The sequence below is a fragment of the Lepidochelys olivacea genome (assembly GCF_965140295.1).
Source record: "Lepidochelys olivacea isolate rLepOli2 genome assembly, chromosome: 5".
NCBI lineage: Eukaryota > Metazoa > Chordata > Testudines > Cheloniidae > Lepidochelys > Lepidochelys olivacea.
In genome coordinates, this window is record NC_140415.1 from 30,869,231 (window position 1) to 30,889,187 (window position 19,957).

Genomic DNA, 19,957 nt, shown 5'->3' on the forward strand with positions numbered 1-19,957 from the left:
CCTTTTTGTGGTGTATAGGCCACACTAAGATTGTCACACAAAAGAGGATCTTTTGCTACAGCACACACATTTCAAGAACTAATAAAATGTACTATTTATGCAATGCTTTACATGTTCAGACTGCTTCCTGAACAAAACTCAGCTAATTAATTAGTTAAGCAAGATGCCTAAGGCACTTTATACCCCAAACTTTTGCCTTCTTGAATGTGCCTGTCTGCAATCTGCAACACACATATGACAACATATTACACACAGCAAAGGAGATGTAGATACATCTAGCCACCATTAGCCCTAACAATAAGAACAAATGACACCTCCCCTAGACTCCAGTGGTTTCCAGCTCTGGTGATTTTTAAGACAAATCTCACAATATTTGGAGTTTCTCTTTATGCCTCAGCTGCTGAAATAGGGACACTGCACGAGGCTCTAGCTTTCACTAAAGAAGCGCCTATCCTGCAGGGCTGTCCAGAAAAGCTTGGAAACCAGACCTAGAAACACCACAAGGCAAATAAAAAGACCCCGCCATATCTTAGTTTTAAACACTCTTCCCGGCTTTTGACCTCCCCCCACGCGGCTGGCAGCACCAGGACGCGGCCGGCAGCACCAGGACGCGGCCCGCGCCAGCCAGGAGAGCAGCCGGCAGACACTCGCCCCACGGCACAGTGCAGCGTGGGAGCGAGCTTGGCGGAACAGTTACAGGCGCACGCGCCGGTCCATACTGCAGACGTTCTATGAGCGTCATGTGATGAAATCCGCTATTTAGGTACTCTCTAGATCACGTGACGCGCTTTGCCTGCAGCGCTTGAACTAGATTTCTTCCCAGTACTTCCGGGTTGGAGGACGTTCGCTCCGCCCCTTTGGCTGGGCCCTGGCGCGCGCCGGCTCATGCCCGAAGGTCGGCGCAGTGGGAGCAGGGGTCGGAGGGAGCGCAACGTGGAGGTCGGTGGGTGCTATTGTTTCCTATAATGGGGCTGGGGAGGCGTCTTATTTATTCTTTAGCAAAAGGATGGGTTAATCAGTTGCGATTGCATGCAGAGCTAGGGGATAATCAGCTGCTTTTTACCCTGTCTTTCCGTTGCAATTGCAGCTGGTTTTATCCTTCTACTATATGTAGCAGATGCTTGGCATGCAATGGAGTAAAGGCTGATTTATTCTCTCTGCTCCCCCCTTCTACTGAAATTGCAGCAAGTGCTTGGGGAGCAGGGGAGGGATGAACCAGTAGGTGCTATTCTCTTCTCTTTGGAACTGCAACGGGGGTAAAACAGCTGCTGCCTACTCTATCCCCATTTCACTCAATCACGAGGTGTGGGGTAATACTAAACAAAAACTAAATGAAAGTAGATCCTGGGGCTGGAGACTTAGTATAATTTGCTGATTCGAGAGAACTTGGATGCAAGAAGGTTTTCAGGGGGAAAAAACTTGAACAAAAGGAAGTTTCTATCTTTTACAATAGCAGGACAGTGCTGAGGTATAAACAATGCATGAGAAAATCCCAGCAGTGGTAGTTCAGTTCTCTATCACATTTCAAGATGGGTTTTTACAGTGCAGGCCGGTAGAGTGAGTTAAACGTGGTGATCAAGAAAAAATTTTGGAAAAATCAAGTCTGAAGAATGAAACTTGCAGGAAGCAAGGATTCAGTTTCTGTTACTTCACTGTCGTAACGAGGGATAATGTATTGAGTTTGAGGCAACAATAGAGGACAGATCTACAGTAGTAATGGGAGAGATGACCTTGTGCTACCTAGACACAATGTGGTTTCATGGAAACATAGTTTTTGTAAAGGTTTAGGGGCGGGGCTGTAGAACGGAGAAGGAAGCTGTGAGACTAAGTGAAAAGAAGCTTGCTGCGTGGATGTATGCATGTGTTTTATGTGGAGGGAAAGGAAGATGCAGTGAGTCTGCCTGATGTCATGCTTGCACGGCTGTAGCATTTTTAATTCAACGTTGTAGATCACTTCTTTCCTGTAGGTGTTAGCTCTAAGTTATATATAGACAAATGAAGAGCTGATCGTACCAGCAATTCCCAGTGAAGTAATGGAAATTACATGTGCTAAATAGTTCTTCGATTCAAGGCATTTGGCACAGAATGTAAATATAGATGGACAGAATGAGGCTCAAAGAGCTTTAATGACTTGGCCAAGGTCAAAAAGGTCATTTATGGCACGAGAAATAAAACTCTGAACTGCTGACTTCCACTCTTGTGCTCCAGTCATCAGATCATGCTGCTTTCATAATGTGCATGTCTTTTCGATTGGCTGGAAGATAGGCGCAGGCTAGGTAGTTAAACGCGCAGAAGTTCTAGGCAAGGAATTTCAAATTATTTCAGTGCTGTTTCAATGAGTGGACTTGGAGACTCCAAGGAGAGAGTGACTGACGGGCGGTGGCCAATCAGACAGGCCTTGGGGTAAGGCATGAATAGTATTGCTCAATGCAAGCAGCCAATGAGAACCCGCTAATGAGAGCGGCGTCGGGACGCCGGCTGCTTGTGGAGCTTGCCGACGTGGTAGCGCGTTTTTGTGCATTGGTGGGGTTGGGTGAGGATTGTCCTTTAAAGGGGGACCGTTTCGCAGACAAATGTTGCTTGGTAACCTGAGGTGGCACAATTCATGTTTATTTATCCCTACTACGAATGAAGGGGATAGATTTCTTATCCTAAGTGCCTGTCTGAATACGTGGCATGAGGACTTGTAACTTACTGTGCTACAATGTTTTCTATTTATGGTAATTCCTTTAGAAACCATAGCTGCCTACTGAGCGCTGTGTGGTGACTGGGTACTTCGGGCAGGGGAGAGGGGGAAAGGGGCTGGAGTTTTTTCAGCTAGGAGAGCTGTGTGTCTTGCCAAAACAGCGGAATTGTCCTAGCATATCTCAGCCTATTGTTGTGTTTTTTAAAAATTAAAATATTGCATGTGAATCAGTGTACTCCGGTAGTTCATGGCTATTGTTTTATTTTGCCAGTGTTTGGTGTAGGCATTCAGAACTGTACTTGGCACTAAAGAGGAGACCAACAAATTAGGGTAGTGAACATGACAGATACATCAGAAAGGCACCATTCATGCAGGATGCTGTATGTGACCAGGTTCTCATTGAAGTCATTGGGCCACACAGAGATGCAGAGGTTCATCTGTGTGCAATGCACTGGCCCCAATCCTTCAAAATTAGCAAATGTTTCTGCTAGCTGTGGTTAGAGTCTAACATTGGAACGGCTGATGCCAAAACTTTCAGTAGAAGGAATTGTTATCTTGACTCTCTTAAGACCTATGCCAAAAGTCTACATGCATCTCTATGCAAGTTGGTTTTTCTCTCTATTTTCTCCTTTTTTAATGTTTTTTATAATTGAAGATTTAGACTTCAGTCTTGATTTATCAGATTTCACAATCTATACTTCTATGTAGTGAACTTCATGTACCCCAGATTTCATAAATCCTGACTAATTGTTTAATTTCAGTAAAATTGACTTAATCCTGAAGGACAGCATCCTGATGACAATAGTGACCTACTTGATAGCTATTGTATAGTGGTGTATACCTTCAAGCTGAACCTTAGGTTCACTAACATAGTCTCTACTTTTTGATAAGCAATACAAATGTCTGAATTAAGTAATAATTGCATCTTACATGGCAACAGGAAAAGGTAATGTAAAATATTTTATTACAGTCAATTGACTTTCTTATCAGTCTATAGTTAAAATGGATGTAAAAGCAAGTGTGATTTATTGTTGTTAGATTTCTCTGGAGGTGGGGGTCACTGACATCAGTTCTCACTAGTTGGATCAACATTTGTTTATAACACTTAAAGGTTTAGTTTTAATGGTCAAATATCAATTTATATTGAGGGCTGTAAATGCCTCTTATATTTAAGAGGAAGCATGGCAGTTGATGAAGCATGTGACTGAGTAGGGAAATGGATCTCATACCCACAGTGTCATTGATTTAGTGTGGCTTTTGTCAAGTCACGTACACTTTTTCTGTTTCTCTGTAAAAGGGGACCTGTATCTATCCTGCCTATTTGAGTATTATAACTTTGAACTAGTGCTAATAAAATGCTGTGTACATTGACGGTACTGTTATTCCTGCCATCAATCTGTCTATTTTTGATGGTGGTTCAGACTTTTTAGGAAAAAGTGGCCTTTGTTTTCTACTTGGAGGGGACAGATGGGCATTTTGTGTGGTTTTTGTCAATTGAAATAAGCATCTGACTCTACACAGTTCATCTCTCTAGTACCATTAATTGTTAATGCCTCTGTTTGTGATTTCTGTGCACAGCAAGGCTGCAGCAGGGATTCCACACGTGGCAGTCCTTGCTGTTAGATCCCAGGCAACATGGCGAGCCTCCTGCGTACAGCAGTTATCAGCTGCTCAAATCCTCTCTTCAACAATGTGATGTCACGAAAAGTGCAGACTGTGAAGATGCCATGCTTGCGAATGTTCCAAACCCATCAGGTACTCTGGTGTCAGGCACCTGTAAAACCAGGTAAATTAATTTAATAAAACAATTTTGTAGAGCAACTAGGTTTTCCTTTCTAAACATGGAGATTAAACTTCCTAAGTAGGTATATTTTGAAAAGGTACTGCTTAGATGAAAATGTACAAAACTCGCCCCTGAATCATTTGAGTTAATTCTAGTGCATTAGAAGCTGTACAACTTTACATTTGTTTCACAGACCACTGTGTAACAGAGTTTCTCCTTAACCACCTCCTCTCTCAATTCCCAACACCTTGGGGCCAAATTATGCTCCTGAGTATATGTTCAGAGCTCCTACTGAGTATGGCCTTGATTTAGGAAAGTACTTCTGCATATGCTTAGGTTCCATTGCTATCCAAGGCCTAGTTTACACTTAAATTTTGCTTGCATAGCTGTGGGGAAAAAACCTCACCTCTAACAGATGTATGTATCCTATGCCCTAGGATAGATGATGTTATTCCAACAAGTGTTCTTTTGAGAGTATATCTTATTTAATTCAGGGAATAGTATAAAATATGACATCAAAATAACTCTTGCTGACATAAACTGTGTCTGCATTTAGGGGATTTGCTGGTGTAGCTATATAGGCAAACCCGTTCAACTATAGATGAAGTTTAAGAGACTAAAGCACATATTTAAATGCTTCCCCGAATCTGGATGCGTCCCTGGGCCTAATGGGAATTTAGTGTATTAAAATCTGAAGACAGAATTTAGCCTTTGGCCATAAAAAGACTTTGCTGATAGTCCACAGACGACACAGACTGCAGTTTGACAGCTTCTTTGATAGTCAGTAGTAATTGTTTCTACAGATTAGGATAGACATCTTCATGTGATACTTGATGTTATGCCTTAAAGTATTTACTAACTACACAGTACTTCTGTCTTCAGAACTATCAATCCACGTGAAATATCATGTGTGTGTGACACTTACTGTTATGCCATCCAGTATTTAACACTGAAAGTAACCAAACTTAATAACCCTGCTAGTTGATGATTCAATTGGACCACTTTTTTGTTTTTGATAATCTGAGCATTGGGATTCAATAAACAAAAAAGGCAAATGAAGGGTAAATTTCTGAACAAAATGTCATGTTCTTCTCTGTTATTGACTAGGTATACTTTTATTTCTGTTGAATACTTTCTTTTGGGTTGGGGATTCTATAAATAAATTCATCAGCATATGAACTAAATTACTAAATTTCACTGTAACCTCAGAATCACAATTTCTAAAAATAAAATTAGTAAATTACTGTGATGTAAATCTGTATTTGATTAAACATTATTTAGCATTCAGAATCAGCTTGTTATAAAGAAGAAGATAATTTGAAAAATGTTAGTACATTTGTTTAGCTATTTAGGCTTGTAGGTGCTACCTCAGATTATATCCCCATATCTCACTTTGTATTGCAGAAGAGGCTTAGCCTTTATTTAAAAAAAAAAATAAAAAGGGAAACTTTGTGCTGATTCCCTTTTTCCATTTGAGATTAAATAGTCCGAGCAAAATGGGGAAGAGATTTACCACTGAGAAATCATTCATTGGAAGATATTTATACTTACATCTATTTAAAGATTGTTTCCACATTGTGTGATGTATAGTGTTTGATGTGTGCTCTGTAAGACTGAGGTTAGTGAAAGGATGTCAGTAGAAAAGTTGAAATTAAAGGTAAAATTGAAGGGTGGATTCTTTCATGTCACTGTTTGTTCTGGTTGCCATTTTCTTCGTCTCTTAGGAACGTAAGAATTGCCATACTGGAGCAGACCAATGGTCCATCTAGTCCAGTATCCTGTCTCCATCTATGGCCATTACCAGATGCTTCAGAGGAAGGTGCAAAAACCCTGCAGTAGGCAGTTATGGAGTAACTTGCTCACAAAGAACGTTTCTTCCTACACCCTCCCTTAGAGATTGGTTTATGCCCTGAAGTGTGATGGTGCATATCCCTCCCTAAACTCCTTTTTTTTTCTTTAAGCTTTTTAAAAATCTTTCCTTTGTAATATTTCATATTCTTGTAACTGTCAATTATTTCTAAATCTTGATAAGCTCTTAGTGCCAATGAGTTCCACAGGCCAACTGTTTATTGTGTCTATTAAAAAAGAAAGCCCTGAACATTTCCTTTCATTAGTTAAATTTGCTACCTTTCAGTTTCATTGTCCCCTTGTTCTTGTAATAAGATGTGGAATTAGAAGCATCTGATCTACCTTCTCTACACCATTCATTTGTCTTCATCACATCACTGTTCTTCAGAATGTCTCCTCGTCTTACTTCAGAACTCTGAGAACAGGTGAGCAGCTTCCTCTGAAGCTGATGTTAAAGTTGGTAACTAGCTGAGTTTTGTGCCTTCCTTCCCATCCTAAAGACATAGCACATAATCTGATAGTTTGCTGGGGAAAAGAGACTATGTCTGATTTTCCTCTCTGATAACATTTATTGGTATCACTCTGTATCACGGCACTCTCTGAAGTTAAAGTACTATGAAAAAAAGGGCTTGTATTTTTCTTTTGATTTCTCTACCCAGTTCTTGTTAACTTTTCCTGTTCGTTTAATATAGTGACTTGTTCAGTATTTAATCTTTTAAGTGGAAGTTAAATGGAGAGTAGACTCCTAATAGGCTCAGTTTCAATTGTTAGATACTTTTAAAAGCTTGGGAATCTAATTTGTCTACCTATTTTGTGTTGAGAGGAGATTTGTTTAAGGCCATGTGCACTTTGAAAGTCTCATCAATGAGCAGCTGAGTTCGCTGTTTACTTTTCACAGCATCACAGCAGCAAGTATGTTGCCTTATTAAAAATATTTCTACTTGTTACAGTTTGTGTATACTGTTCTTGAGGTCAATGGGACTATGCAGTTTTGGAATCCCACCTTAGAAACCCAGGTGATAAAGTGCCTCTCATTACCTAAGCTAGATAGTTGTGCATCAGCAAGCTTTTATGTATCTATTACTTGAATGGAAAATGAGTGAAAAGTTTAATGGCATCTCAGTGCCTGTGCGAGGTTCCAGGAAATTGAATTCCTTTATCCATGGCATGGGAAGCAGTTCAACCGTCACAACATTTCCCCCCCAAGTTACCTCAATTCTGATATGTAGGGTAAGAGGGCAGGTCAGTCTCCATGCCTATTCAGTCCTTGGCCCCTCTTGAGTACCAACTGGGTTGGTGGGGGGAAGGGAGGGAGAGACTCTGTGCTGTGAGGTTTGCACATGTCTGATGGGAACAGGATCAAAATAAACCTAATTTCACATAAGCCATCAAAACATCTGCTGTTGCCAGAGGCTGCTCTTGAGCTCGTGACTTACAGGCTAAGTCTCCACTTGTACTTGAGTCCCTGTAGAATCTTGTTAATGTTACAAACTATGTAGGCTATATGGAATGGGTAGGTTCTGCAGGAAGTGCTGTTGGTATTTCAGTAGGAAATGCTTCACACTCCCCTCCCTGCACAACTTAGGCTACACTTACACTTGGATCTTGGGGTGTGATTTCCAACTTCAGTAAACGTCCTCCAGCTAGTGTGCTAAAATAGAGGAGTAGCTGTGGCAGCATGGGCTAGCAGCCTCAAGTATAAACCTGCCTGGACTCTGTGGGTATGCTCTCAGAGAGGCTAGCCTGTGCTGCTGTCCATACTTCCATGGCTACAGCTGTTTTTAGGGAACTAGTTTGATGAGAGCTACTGCGAGTATGTCCACTCAAGTTGGGAATCACAACCGCAGCTCCAGGTGTAAATGTAGCCTGTTATTTAAACCCATGACTCAGAATGAGAGTGGACAATGCACTCCTGGAGATACTTCTGGGTTTTAAATTTCATTTGAAGAGTGATGATAACCCACAAGTTCCAGCTCAACTATATTTAAATTCTGCTTGTGTAAAATATCACCTGCAGAATATCTCATGTAGTTTCCATTGGATGTAGTGATCGTGGTGTCCTGCCCTAACCCGTTAATATAGTTCTTTGCTCTGCATTGTTAAACAGCTGGTCTTTTTTGTTGGGAAATGAAATGCCTGCAGATTGAGATACAGGGCTTGAAAAGCATACTGGATTACTACCAGCTAGATGCTGATGATTGTGAGTGGGCAGCACTGTACTGAAGTGGAGTCTTATGGCTGGTGGAAAGCGTGTAGTGCATTTGTGGAGTTGGTGGAGAGCAGGAAAATCACTGGGTATTTCTCAGTGACCTGCTTTCCCTGTTTCTAGGTGAAGGGCAAAACTTTCCATATTGGCGATAGATTGTAGTGTCTGTTAGAAAGGACACTAAATCAGAATAAAACATCCAGAGAAATACATTTTTCATGCAAGTAACATCTAACAGAATGAGTGAAAGAAATGAGAAAACTTTGCAACTGTCACACTGTGGATTTTCCCCTGAGCCTTCCACACAGCATCAGGGGAAAATAAATGGAATAAAAAAGAAAACTAATAAAACGATCAATTAGCAATGCAACTTGAACATGTGGTAGCAGAAAATGCTTTAAAGTCGCTTATTGAAATTTACAGTTGTCTAGATTAAGTTTGTGTTCTTTTGTGTTCTCACTCCCTCCAGTGTCAGAATGATATAAGGGATTGATCACGCTCTTCTCCCTTTTATTGTTTGATTTTTCCCTCAGGCTCCCCAGATGCCACTGCACTGTGGAGCTTCCTCTTCCTTCCTTCCTGGCTTTGTAAAAGTGTGTGTGTGTGTTTTCTCTACTCTCTCCCTTCCTTTTGCCATTTTGTGTCCGCTTTCCCCAAATCAGCCTCTGCTGTTCAGAACTTCCCTGAGCCACAGAGTGAAATTGACAATAATCTGCTTAATTTCACTTCTGCTTTCTAAAAAAGCATGTCATTTTCACTGACCTGAATTAGATAGAGTCAGGACTGGGTCCTCCACTACTTGGGTAGCTGGAAAGGCAGGGGAAGAGGTGCCTCTTCCAAGCAGCAAGAGAATAGAATAGAGTGCTGTTGGCACTCCTATTTGGCTGGCAGAGAAAGCTTCCTACTTGCCTACTGTGGGAGTAGGGGATGTTGTTCCAGTTGTATTGTGATGTTTAGGAGGGCTGTATATTGATGAAGCGGATGTTTGTAAAGTACCTCTCAGGTACTTGTGACTAATTGTTTTAGATACAAATCATGGCTATTACAGTGATGTAGCATTCTTTAAACACTGCTTATTTTGATAATTCTGTTTTGTCTGGTAATGGGGGAGGAGTTATGTAAAGAACTGTAGATGTACTCTGAGTATGTAGACGTTACATACTGATGTTTTCAAACTGTTCTTCACCATTGCAGCAATTAAATTTTGGGTGAAGACAGTCAATATCAAAGGAAAAGCTGAAATAATTAAATGAAATACACCTCTGGCTGTTGGGCTGTTTCCTCCCCTTTAATTTCTACTACCACTCATGGGTAGGTGTGTTCTGGCGTCAGTTCTAAAGGGTGTGGGCGACTGGCTAATCTAATTAGCTCTTCAAATCCAGATTTTTGTAGCAGCAATGCCAGATAATTATCAAGAATTGAAAAGTTGTGACAGCATGAATATTAACCTAAAAAAAGTGTCTGTTTAGATTAAATATAAACACTTTGTGTTTCAGGTTCATAGCTATAAGATAGTTCTGGGCTCAAGGGTGAGTCAAAACATCCCCTTTAAAAAAAAAAAAAAGTTGTATAAATAAAGGATGGGAGTGGGATAGCAGAGCAAACACCTAAATCCCCCAAACATACACTTTATGTATCAAATGTTTACATTGTATAAAGTCTGTTACAAACTCTGTTTATCACCATCTTGTATCAAAGGATGTAACATTCATGGTCAAATTGAAAACCTTGTAAATTAATTTGCAACAAAAGTTCACTTTTACAAAAACAGATTGAGTATGACTGGCACATCTCTCTCATCCATCTTTATGGATGGAATAGGCTACATAAATTGTAAATCTCCATCTCCTTAATGCAAATGGTATGTAGGACCTTCTGCAAATAGCACGACACACATTCTTATTCCTCTGTGGAAATTCCATAGACTTAAGTGGTAACTGTTTGCAGGACTGGGCTGAGATTCGATAGAGCACACATTTTTTAATGTGCTAGTACCAAAATAGTGAGGGTTGACTGACTGTGTGTGATGTATGTGTTATATAAATAAATCTCTATCAGTCTGGAGGATATTTAGACATTCCCAGTTGGATTAGACGGTTTTAAACTATTTCAGACTTGAGACTCAACAATGGGTCTTTAAATGTGCATAAATCAGAGGTTGATAATTTGAGAACCAAAGTTGTCAGTAATAAACACAACTTCTCAGCTTTTTAGAATACTGAGGTTGGCTTTTTCAGTCCCTTATTTCTCTTGAAAATGACTGTAACTTTCAAACTGAGAAAACTAATAGGCTGTCATCCCAATTTAAAAAAAACAAACAAACATTTAGTCTTTAACAGCTTTTACAGCAACCATCATCCAACATCCCAAAGTGCTTTACAAACCATTATGTTTCACAAGATACCCCTGGAAGGTAAGTAAGTATTATACTCATTTGTAAAAAGAGTAGGCTCAAGTACTGATTAGTATGGGTTCAGATCCAGGCTCTATTGTACTTTCATTAAGCCAGTCAAGCCCATAGTATTTTAGTGTAATTTATACCCATCTGAATCTTTAGAGACTTCTTGCTGCCTGTGAGCTGACTTTCCTACTACATTGAACTGCTGCTGTCACCTGTTGGTAATTAAGGAAAAGTGATGCTTGGGAGTAGAACTGCAAGATGTTACATTTCTGGAAAAAAATTGCTTAGCCTCTTACATCTGTTTTGAGAGCAGAAAATTGTTAATGTGGGATGTATCTATAAGTGTCAATACAAAGTACAGGAAAATGCTGTAACAGAACATCAGATAGTTCTTATTACTGCTAAACTAAATGCCATCTTTTCCTATGCATTTACAGGAATCCCATATAAGCAGTTGACTGTAGGTGTTCCTAAGGAGATATTCCAGAACGAGAAGAGGGTGGCATTGTCACCAGCTGGTGTTCAGGCTTTGATTAAACAAGGATTCAATGTTGTAGTCGAATCGGGTGCTGGAGAAGCTTCCAAATTCTCTGATGACCACTACAGGGAGGCAGGAGCAAAGATCCAAGGGACCAAGGAAGTATTGGCTTCTGATTTAGTACTCAAAGTAATTCTTTTTTCTTCAATATACTGTATTTTAAATGTTTTAGGGCTAATATATGACTTTTCCAAACCATTTCATATAGTTCTGCTGAACTTCGAGCTCCCTCTTTTTTTTTTAAAAAAAAAAAAAAAAAAAAAAAGCTACTGTTTAATTCACATCTTGCACATTTCAGGTTTTACCTGTGTTTTAATTTTCATCACTTGATTATTTGTTGACTCAAATCTGGGCACTAAAAACTCTACTAAGCTGGAAAATAGGACTAAACCTTTGAACAGAAGTTTTGAAATGGTTTGAGGACAACTTCTTGCTGTTCACACACAGAGTAATGGCATTTCCCAGAGCAAAGTAAGGAGAATGCTGTTCAGAGCACTGAGTAGAAAGGATCCCTGCCCCAAGGAACCTGCACTCTTAAGACTAATAATAGAAAAGAAATCAGTTATTTTTCTCCTGTAATAGCTCTACATGTGGTGCTAGCTTAAGAATAAATGCCACACACCATCCTCCAGTTGTCATTCAAAGACCTTATGGCAGCAGTGTGCTCTGAAGTGGCCATCTTAAAAATATGCTCAAGAGAGGGACTGGCTAGCTAACAGATTTGGACATCTAAGCCCTCTGGGTCTAAGGCAGACACCAGCAGTGCAAGCTTCTTTGTGTTTTTCAGCCTTTAGAGGTGGTGATATCTTTAAGAGTAGACTGGTTTCCTGATCTCTTGAGGAGTAGGACTGAGACTGCCAGTGTACATGTTAATTACAGTAATGCAAACATGTCCTTCACAAAAACTATTACCAGCTGAATAACTCATTTCACACAGGACCCTTGAATTCTATTTCTATACTGCAGGGCCGGATTAACGCAGGGGCTTTAGGGGCAGCAGCCCAGGCCCCGGGCTAAAGGAGGCCCCAGTGCAGCAGGGCTGAGACAGTCTGTCTGCATGCTGTGGCCCTATGCCGCTCCCAGAAGTGGCCAGCTGCTGGCACGTCTCTGCAGCCCTGGGTGCGGCAGGGAGGGGGCGGCTCTGCTTTCTGCCTCCGGGCCGGAGCCTACACCTTGCACCCCTCCTGCACCTCAACCCCCTGCCTCAGGTCAGAATCCCATCCTGCGCCAAACTTCCTCCAAGAGCCCGCACCCCTCACCCTCTCTTGCACCCTAACACTCTGCTCCAGCGTGGAGCCCCCTCCTGCACCCAAACTCCCTCCCAGAGAGAAACTAATATAACAGCTGTTCTAAGGTCAGAAATAGGCTATTTTGAATTAACTATATTCTACATGTTTTAAGACTGAAATGTAACCACAGAATGGTTTTATGTTAATTAAAAGGCAGGTTTATTAGAGCATTAATATCCTCGATGCCATAATTGTGATAATTTTGTTTTAAATTCTGTAAAAAGACTTGTATACAGGGACCCCACAAAATCTAATAGCCCCAGACCATAGGAGAGTTAATCCGGCCCTGCTGTACTGCCACTAAATTACCTAGGTCTGATTTTAATCAGTGACCTACAAGTGAAAGGCACGTTTCATTAGTTTAGTTGTGTAAACAATCCTTAATAAACCTCTTTGCCTGTTCATATTTTTCCATGGGACATGCAGTAATTTGTTTGTATTGATTAATCTAAACCCTTCTTTTTTCCTTCAGGTGAGGGCTCCTATCGTTAACCCTGCACTAGGAGTACATGAGGCAGATCTTTTAAAGACAGCTGCTACCCTGATTAGTTTTATCTACCCAGCTCAAAACCCAGACCTACTGAATAAACTTGTAGAAAGGAAAACTACTGTCTTGGCTATGGATCAGGTTCCACGGGTCACCATTGCTCAGGGATATGATGCTCTTAGCTCCATGGCCAACATTGCAGGGTATGGAACTAACTTTTTTTCACCTTGACTGTAAATATAGCTAGATAAAGGTAACCTAACATTCTGGTATTAATATGTTGTGTCCAAAACAATTCTGCATTGGTTTTCATGCAGCTGTTTCAAGAAGAATCCGTCTATTAGAGTTGTCTAAACTTGTCAGTCTCTTATGGTCAGCCTTGCAGTGTTCAGATTTTTTTTTTTTTTTTTTTATTGGAAAGCAATTCTTAATCTGTGAACTTGTTTGTAGTGCCTCACCCAATGAATTAGATCAGAGTGGGCTTAAGCTATAGTTGAGATAGCGAAAGACTAAGATACACAGAGTGACTAATGTCCAACACAGAGGTTGGGGATAAGACAGTATAGAGTGCTCTAAATGAAACCCACAAGCATGGCAGATGGGACTGAAAGCCTAAACTCCCCTAGGATTTGCGTTCTCAGTAGCTTCTGTGGTGACAACTTAGTTGGTAAACTGGCTGTCAGCAGGTATTATGAACATTTGCTTTTTTGTACAGGCGTGAAAGTGTCACTCTTCAAAGTAAGAAAACATTTTGTGCCCTTCAAAATGTATTTAGCCTCTTGCTCTAGGCAAATTACCAGCTTGTTTGTGGATGTATACAGCTGATGTTATTTTTTAAATTATACTAGAGAAAACCAGGTAATGGCTTGAATAATTATTCTGCATGTCTTCTCATTCATCTTATATAGTTTTAATAGAATGTGACAGGATGTCATAATATAAATTTTATAACTTTAAAATATAAGTTTTGACCCAAAGAATAGGCATTCTTTTGTGTACAGAACTAGAGATAGTCATAAGACCTCCTAAAGAATATACACTTAAAATAATGTTTTGGTGAATCCAGAACAATTAGCATGTTTCTTATTGTGTTAAACACCAATATAGCGCAGATACGGAATTGTCGGTATCCCATATCTTACTGTAAAATGTTTGGACTCCTGGTGAGCAGGAAATAAGTCCCAGTTTATTTCTAACAAAACAGAGACCAAAATAAGAGAATTGGGAAATCAGGCATGAAGCATACACCAGAAGAACTTTACTCCCTTAATGAGGCCCCAAGGCTCCTTTGTTTCCTTCTCCACAAGACTAAGCTGCGTTCTACACTGGAGAAGTTAGTAATAATGTTCCTGCACTTAAAAGGACATTTGCTCCTTTTCTTACAGTTTACGCTTTGCAAAATCACTGGAAAAAAGGGAAGATTGAGCACAGTAGGAAACAAGTACGCTAGTCAACACGTTGCTATTTACGGAAATGCAAGTTGGCCAATGAAAAGACCTAATGGGGCAGCATGAAGTGATAAGCATATTACATTACAATCTGCTGTACTAATATTAACTAAGCCTCCAAACACGCCTTTACGGTCAAGTAGGTTATTATCTGTTTTCAGATGGCGCAACTGAGGCACAAAGGTTAAGCAACTGATCCAAAACCACACAAGGATTCATTAATAAACCTGAGATGAGAAAGTTCTTGACTCCCAGCTGTGTGCTTACTCACCCAGACCGTACTACCTTTAAATCACAGTTACTGTACTCTGCAGTTTCCCTGTATGCAGATCCTCACATTATGCATACTTAAGAGAGCTGATGCTGCAGAACTTAACTTCCAGGATTGTAAACTGTTAAAGTTAGTTGCTAAGTGTCAATATATTTATCACATTTTAAAACCCCAGGCAAGGGAATGAGTGGTTAGAGACATCAGAAATCTTCCACTGCCCCACGAATACAGGCTCTTAAGTAGAAAGTGCATTGTAAGGTTTTAAGAAGATTTAAGTACCAATTGTATAGAAAGAAGTAATAAGCATTTTGAGCTACAGGGATGCATACAGACAAACATTTCATTCAGGCTATTTTTTTTTTTTAGAGATCTGGAACTTTAACTTTTGCAAAAAGACTCAAACTTTTTTAAAGAACATTTATGTTCAGAATAAATATGGGCAAGTTTCAATCAAAATTAGAGGCTCAAAAATAAGTGTTTAGAGTGGCTTGTTATAAGTGAGTTGCATCCTTAACTGGCTAGCACTTCTCCATGGCATATGACAAATGCTTGTTTTGACTACATTTTCAAGTGTTTTTTTGAGCATAAACGTATAGCTTTTACATCAGTTTGCATGTTTCACTTAAATGCGTGGGTGTTGTTTGGGAGGGGAAAGGAGGGGGGCATTCCCCCCTCCCCCCGCCGACTGCAAGCCGTGGAATTGGTCCCTCCCCACGTGTGGCCCCATTGGCCTTACTGGAGCTGTCATCCCACCCCAAATATAGAAGTCAAACTATGCCTATGCTTAAATGTGTGCCTCTTTGACTGCTGCAATGGCTGGGTGGGAGTTGGACATGGAAAAATAGTGATACTATGTTCTCATCTTTTTCCTTTGACAGTTACAAGGCTGTTGTACTAGCAGCAAATCACTTTGGTCGATTTTTCACTGGTCAGATCACAGCTGCTGGTAAAGTTCCTCCTGCCAAGGTATGTGGACTGAGAAAATTTATTCTGTAGCAGAGGTGATTTCATGAGTAGAGCAAACCCCTGTTGATGGGTGTTAAATATTTTTTGATGGGCTTGGCTTTAGTTTCAGATTTTAGAACCTGTTTATTAATTCTGAGTCACTCCTTATTCAGGCAAAGTTTTCATTGTCTGCAACTCTGCATATAAAGAATGTTGAACTTCAATAAATTTCACTTATGCTTAACTTTTTTCAGTTTAAGCTTCTGATATAAAATCAGTTCATGCATTAGCAGGGTGGGGAGGGTTTTGGAAACTATTTGGGATTGTCAGGCTGGAACTTTGGTGTCTTAGAATCCTGATAGAAGTGGCCATTGGTTGGGTTTAATGGGGGGAATGAAAGAAAATCAGTTGAGAATGGGAAACCAAAGTTTATGTAAAATGGTGGAAACATATATTCCTTACGTCAGTCTATGTAGACTCCATGCTGTATATGGGCTGACTCCCAAATTATTAGACATTAGAAATGAATTTTATTAAATAATGTGATATTATGAACTATACCCTAGTCAATTTGGACCCTGTACTCTAAGGTAATCTGTTAAATAGATCTGGTCAATGAGTCACATTCCCTATGGGGAATTCTGTACTATGTCAAACAGAATTGGTGCCACTTTTCCAGATCACTTTGTATGTAGCTTGATCTCTAATAACAAATGTTATTCTAGGTCCTTATAATTGGAGGGGGAGTTGCAGGGCTAGCTTCTGCAGGAGCAGCTAAATCAATGGGAGCAGTGGTTCGAGGATTTGATACCAGGTAAGTGTGGGTGTTTAAAATGTTAGTGGCAACTCAAACTTATCTTTAGCTTTTCATGAAATGGTGGAATGTAAACAAATCGTCCTGCCAAGGATTTTATTTCAGTTCACCCCAAAATAGAAAAATCATATCCTCAATCATTCACATTGTTCATAAGAAGTGGCTTAGAACCCACTAAAGCCAGAGGATTATACGAGTAAAATGAATGAAAGAGTGTTTACTTGTTCAAACTTTCAGGAGAAACCCCGCAGCACCTTTCAGGTCTCTGCTTATCTGGAAGCTGCAGGGGAGGAAAGAAAGAGAGGAGGCAAGGTTTATATACTCTTATTTCCCAGCATGCCTTGCCTCAGACCAGGACTACTTGGCTACCACAAGGGACTATGTTTCCCTTAAACCCTGCTATCCTGTATCCCAGAGTGAGGCCATCTGGGAATTCCTGAGCAAGGCTTTTTCCTTGCCATTGAATGGGAAGCAGAGATACAACCCACTCTGCTCCTGGAACTCAAGCATTGAGTTAGAGAAGCAGAGTCAACAGTATGAGACATTTTAAATGCTACCATCCTAAGACTGCTTCCTCTGCCTCAGAGATCATTCTCCTGTTCCAAAGGCATTTTTAAGAGGCAAGCCAGGAATAATGGGGTAATGGTGGCCCAGAAAAATTTCCCTCATGAGCCTTAAATGTTTGTTTCTCTCATTAAAGGATTTGCTTTTATTGAATTATTGTGTGCATATCCTAGAATCATAGGACAGGAAGGGACCTTGAGAGGTCATACAGTCCACTCCCCTATACCATGGCATGACTAAGAATTATCTAGGCCATCCTGGACACGTGTTTGTCTAACCTGCTCTTAAAAATCTCCAATGATGGAGATTCCACAACCTCCCTAGGCAATTTATTCCAGTGCTTAACCACCCTGACAGTTAGGAAGTTTTTCCTAATGTCCAACCTAAACCTCCCTTACTGCAATTTAAGCCCATTGCTTCTTGTCCTAGCCTCTGAGGGTAAGAAGAACAATTTTTCTCTCTCTTCCTTGTAACAACCTTTTATGTACTTGAAAACTGTTATCATGTCCTCTCTGTCTGGAAAAGAGAAGACTAAACAAATCCAATTTTTTCAATCTTTTTTCATAGGTCATATTTTCTAGCCCTTATACGTTGTATTGATAGTAATATTGTGTATCTGGTTATGTTTTCAAGCACCAAAGGCTTGGATATACCTTTTGTCAAATTTGAAGAAATAAAAATGAATACATATCAATTTTTTTATGGAGTGAAATGCTGCAAAAATTCTGGCAGAAGCACTCTGATTATGGAAACAGCTTTCAATCCATTACATTTAAAAATAACAATTGATTATATAAAGTGTGTGTGGGATGGGGGAGGAGGAGAAGCAAGCATTCTTCCCAATGGATTGTTTCTCAGATGCAGAAATTAAATTCCACCTTAGACTTTCCAAGTTTTCAAAATACATGTGCTCAGCAAACTGAATATTTTCATCTTGATGTGCAAGGATTTCTGTGCATAATTCCTTGCATGTTGAGATTATATTGAAATTGGAAAGTAGTCTCTGGAAACTTTATATTTTGCACTGTGCTGCCACCTGACGTTAATAAAATCCTGCAATAATAAGATTATGTGAGTGCAGGAACAACTGCAGTCTATCTGGGGTGATTATGTTCTGTATTATTATAGTATGAGTGCCTCGCGATTTTTAATGTGTATATATCCTCAAACATCTTTGTCATGTACTAAAATGCTGTTATGCCCATTTTACAGAGGAGTAACTGGTCATTGGACCATACTTTCTCTCTGTGCTCTTCCTCTCTCATTGGTACTATAAGGGTCTCCAATAAAATCCTGGATGGATTGAATTGTCACTACAAAAGCTGACTTGACTTTTTTCTGTGGTCTGTGTTTTGTCTAAACCTTTAGAGCTGCAGCTTTGGAGCAATTCAAATCTCTTGGTGCTGAGCCTTTAGAAGTAGATTTAAAGGAATCTGGAGAGGGGCAAGGCGGGTACGCAAAAGAAATGTCCAAAGAGTTTATTGAAGCTGAAATGCAACTTTTTGCCAAACAATGCCAAGAAGTTGACATCATCATCAGTACAGCTCTTATTCCTGGTACGTCACCAATGCAGCAGACACGTTTTCCTCTTCTGCTCTGAATACTTTTAATATTCAATCTCCACTAACCTCAGGTAAGTTTGTGCATCTTTGGGGCTATCTTGACTCCAGTGCAAGGGAGCAGAAGGCTGTTGGTAATTCAGATTTACATAAATCTGTCCCTCCTCTTCTGTTGGTGGGTTCTAGTTCTTGAAGAGGTTGCCATATTTGTCTTTCCCACAGCTGATGCCTTATGTAAAACAGGTGTTCAGTCTAGAGGGGAGTAACCAGCGAATCATGCTGCACTATTCCTCCCTTATCAAGGACTTTCTTGTTAGAGGGGCCTCCTTTGCTGTTGGGGTTCCTGGTCCTTAGACCTTTCAGGGATGGCTCTCTGTCTTTCACCTTGGTGATTCTAATGTACTATTTTGCCACGCACTCAGCACTCTTCCGCAGCCTCAGGACTCTTGATTTTGTGAAGTTCCGTCAGTCTTGCTAGAAAATAATTAGGTATTGGGAAAATGTACAGTTTCTTTTATCAGTCAAAATTTAAAAAACTCTGTGCAGATTAAATTAATTTAAATATTTCTCCTTTTAACACAATCCTCATATTCTTTGTACATATAACATAACTAAAATTATTTTGATTCATTCTATACTATCCAGCCTAGATGTTGGTGGCCAAATTATGCTCTGTTACACTGGTGTAAACATGAAGTCTGTTGACTTCTATGTGTACTATCTTTATGCTATTGTAAATATAAAAGGAATTTGCACTAAATGAGGTGAGGCTCTGCAGAACTCCTGCCTAATTGACTCTGGAACATGTGCAGTGAATAAGACAAATCGTTCTGCAATAGTAGCTTGTGATCATGTAATTAAAATTTGAATCAAAACCAGGGGGATCAGAGTTTAAGGTTGCATGGACAAGCAATTTCTGAGTGCTTTGTTTTGCAACCTTAATATTCTTTTAACTGTTTGTGTGTGGCATTGGTGATTGTTGGGTGTGACTTCAGCTGTGAGATCTGAAATTTCTCTTCATAGACCTTCCTTACCTTCATTTCTTGTCAATAGATTATTTCAATATTTGCTTACATAAGAAAAATCCAGAAATAAATGCATTCTCTCACTTAAATAAG

At 40.0% G+C, this 19,957-nt stretch overlaps 1 protein-coding gene across 2 annotated transcripts in view; it reads left to right on the top strand.

Moving 5' to 3' along the window:
- Positions 1-826: 826 nt before the first annotated feature.
- The window catches only part of NNT (nicotinamide nucleotide transhydrogenase), a 75,018-nt gene continuing 55,887 nt past the window's right edge, over positions 827-19,957 (top strand). Inside the window, exons 1-7 of one of the 2 annotated variants that reach the window (XM_084628356.1) lie at positions 827-943; positions 4,265-4,472; positions 11,362-11,591; positions 13,224-13,441; positions 15,836-15,923; positions 16,628-16,716; positions 18,649-18,836. In XM_084628356.1, coding sequence (XP_084484482.1) covers positions 4,322-4,472; positions 11,362-11,591; positions 13,224-13,441; positions 15,836-15,923; positions 16,628-16,716; positions 18,649-18,836 — 964 coding nt within the window. In that variant the 5' untranslated portion in view covers positions 827-943; positions 4,265-4,321. The remainder of the gene's footprint in view (positions 944-4,264; positions 4,473-11,361; positions 11,592-13,223; positions 13,442-15,835; positions 15,924-16,627; positions 16,717-18,648; positions 18,837-19,957) is intronic. The other variant, XM_084628357.1, reaches the window with a different exon arrangement.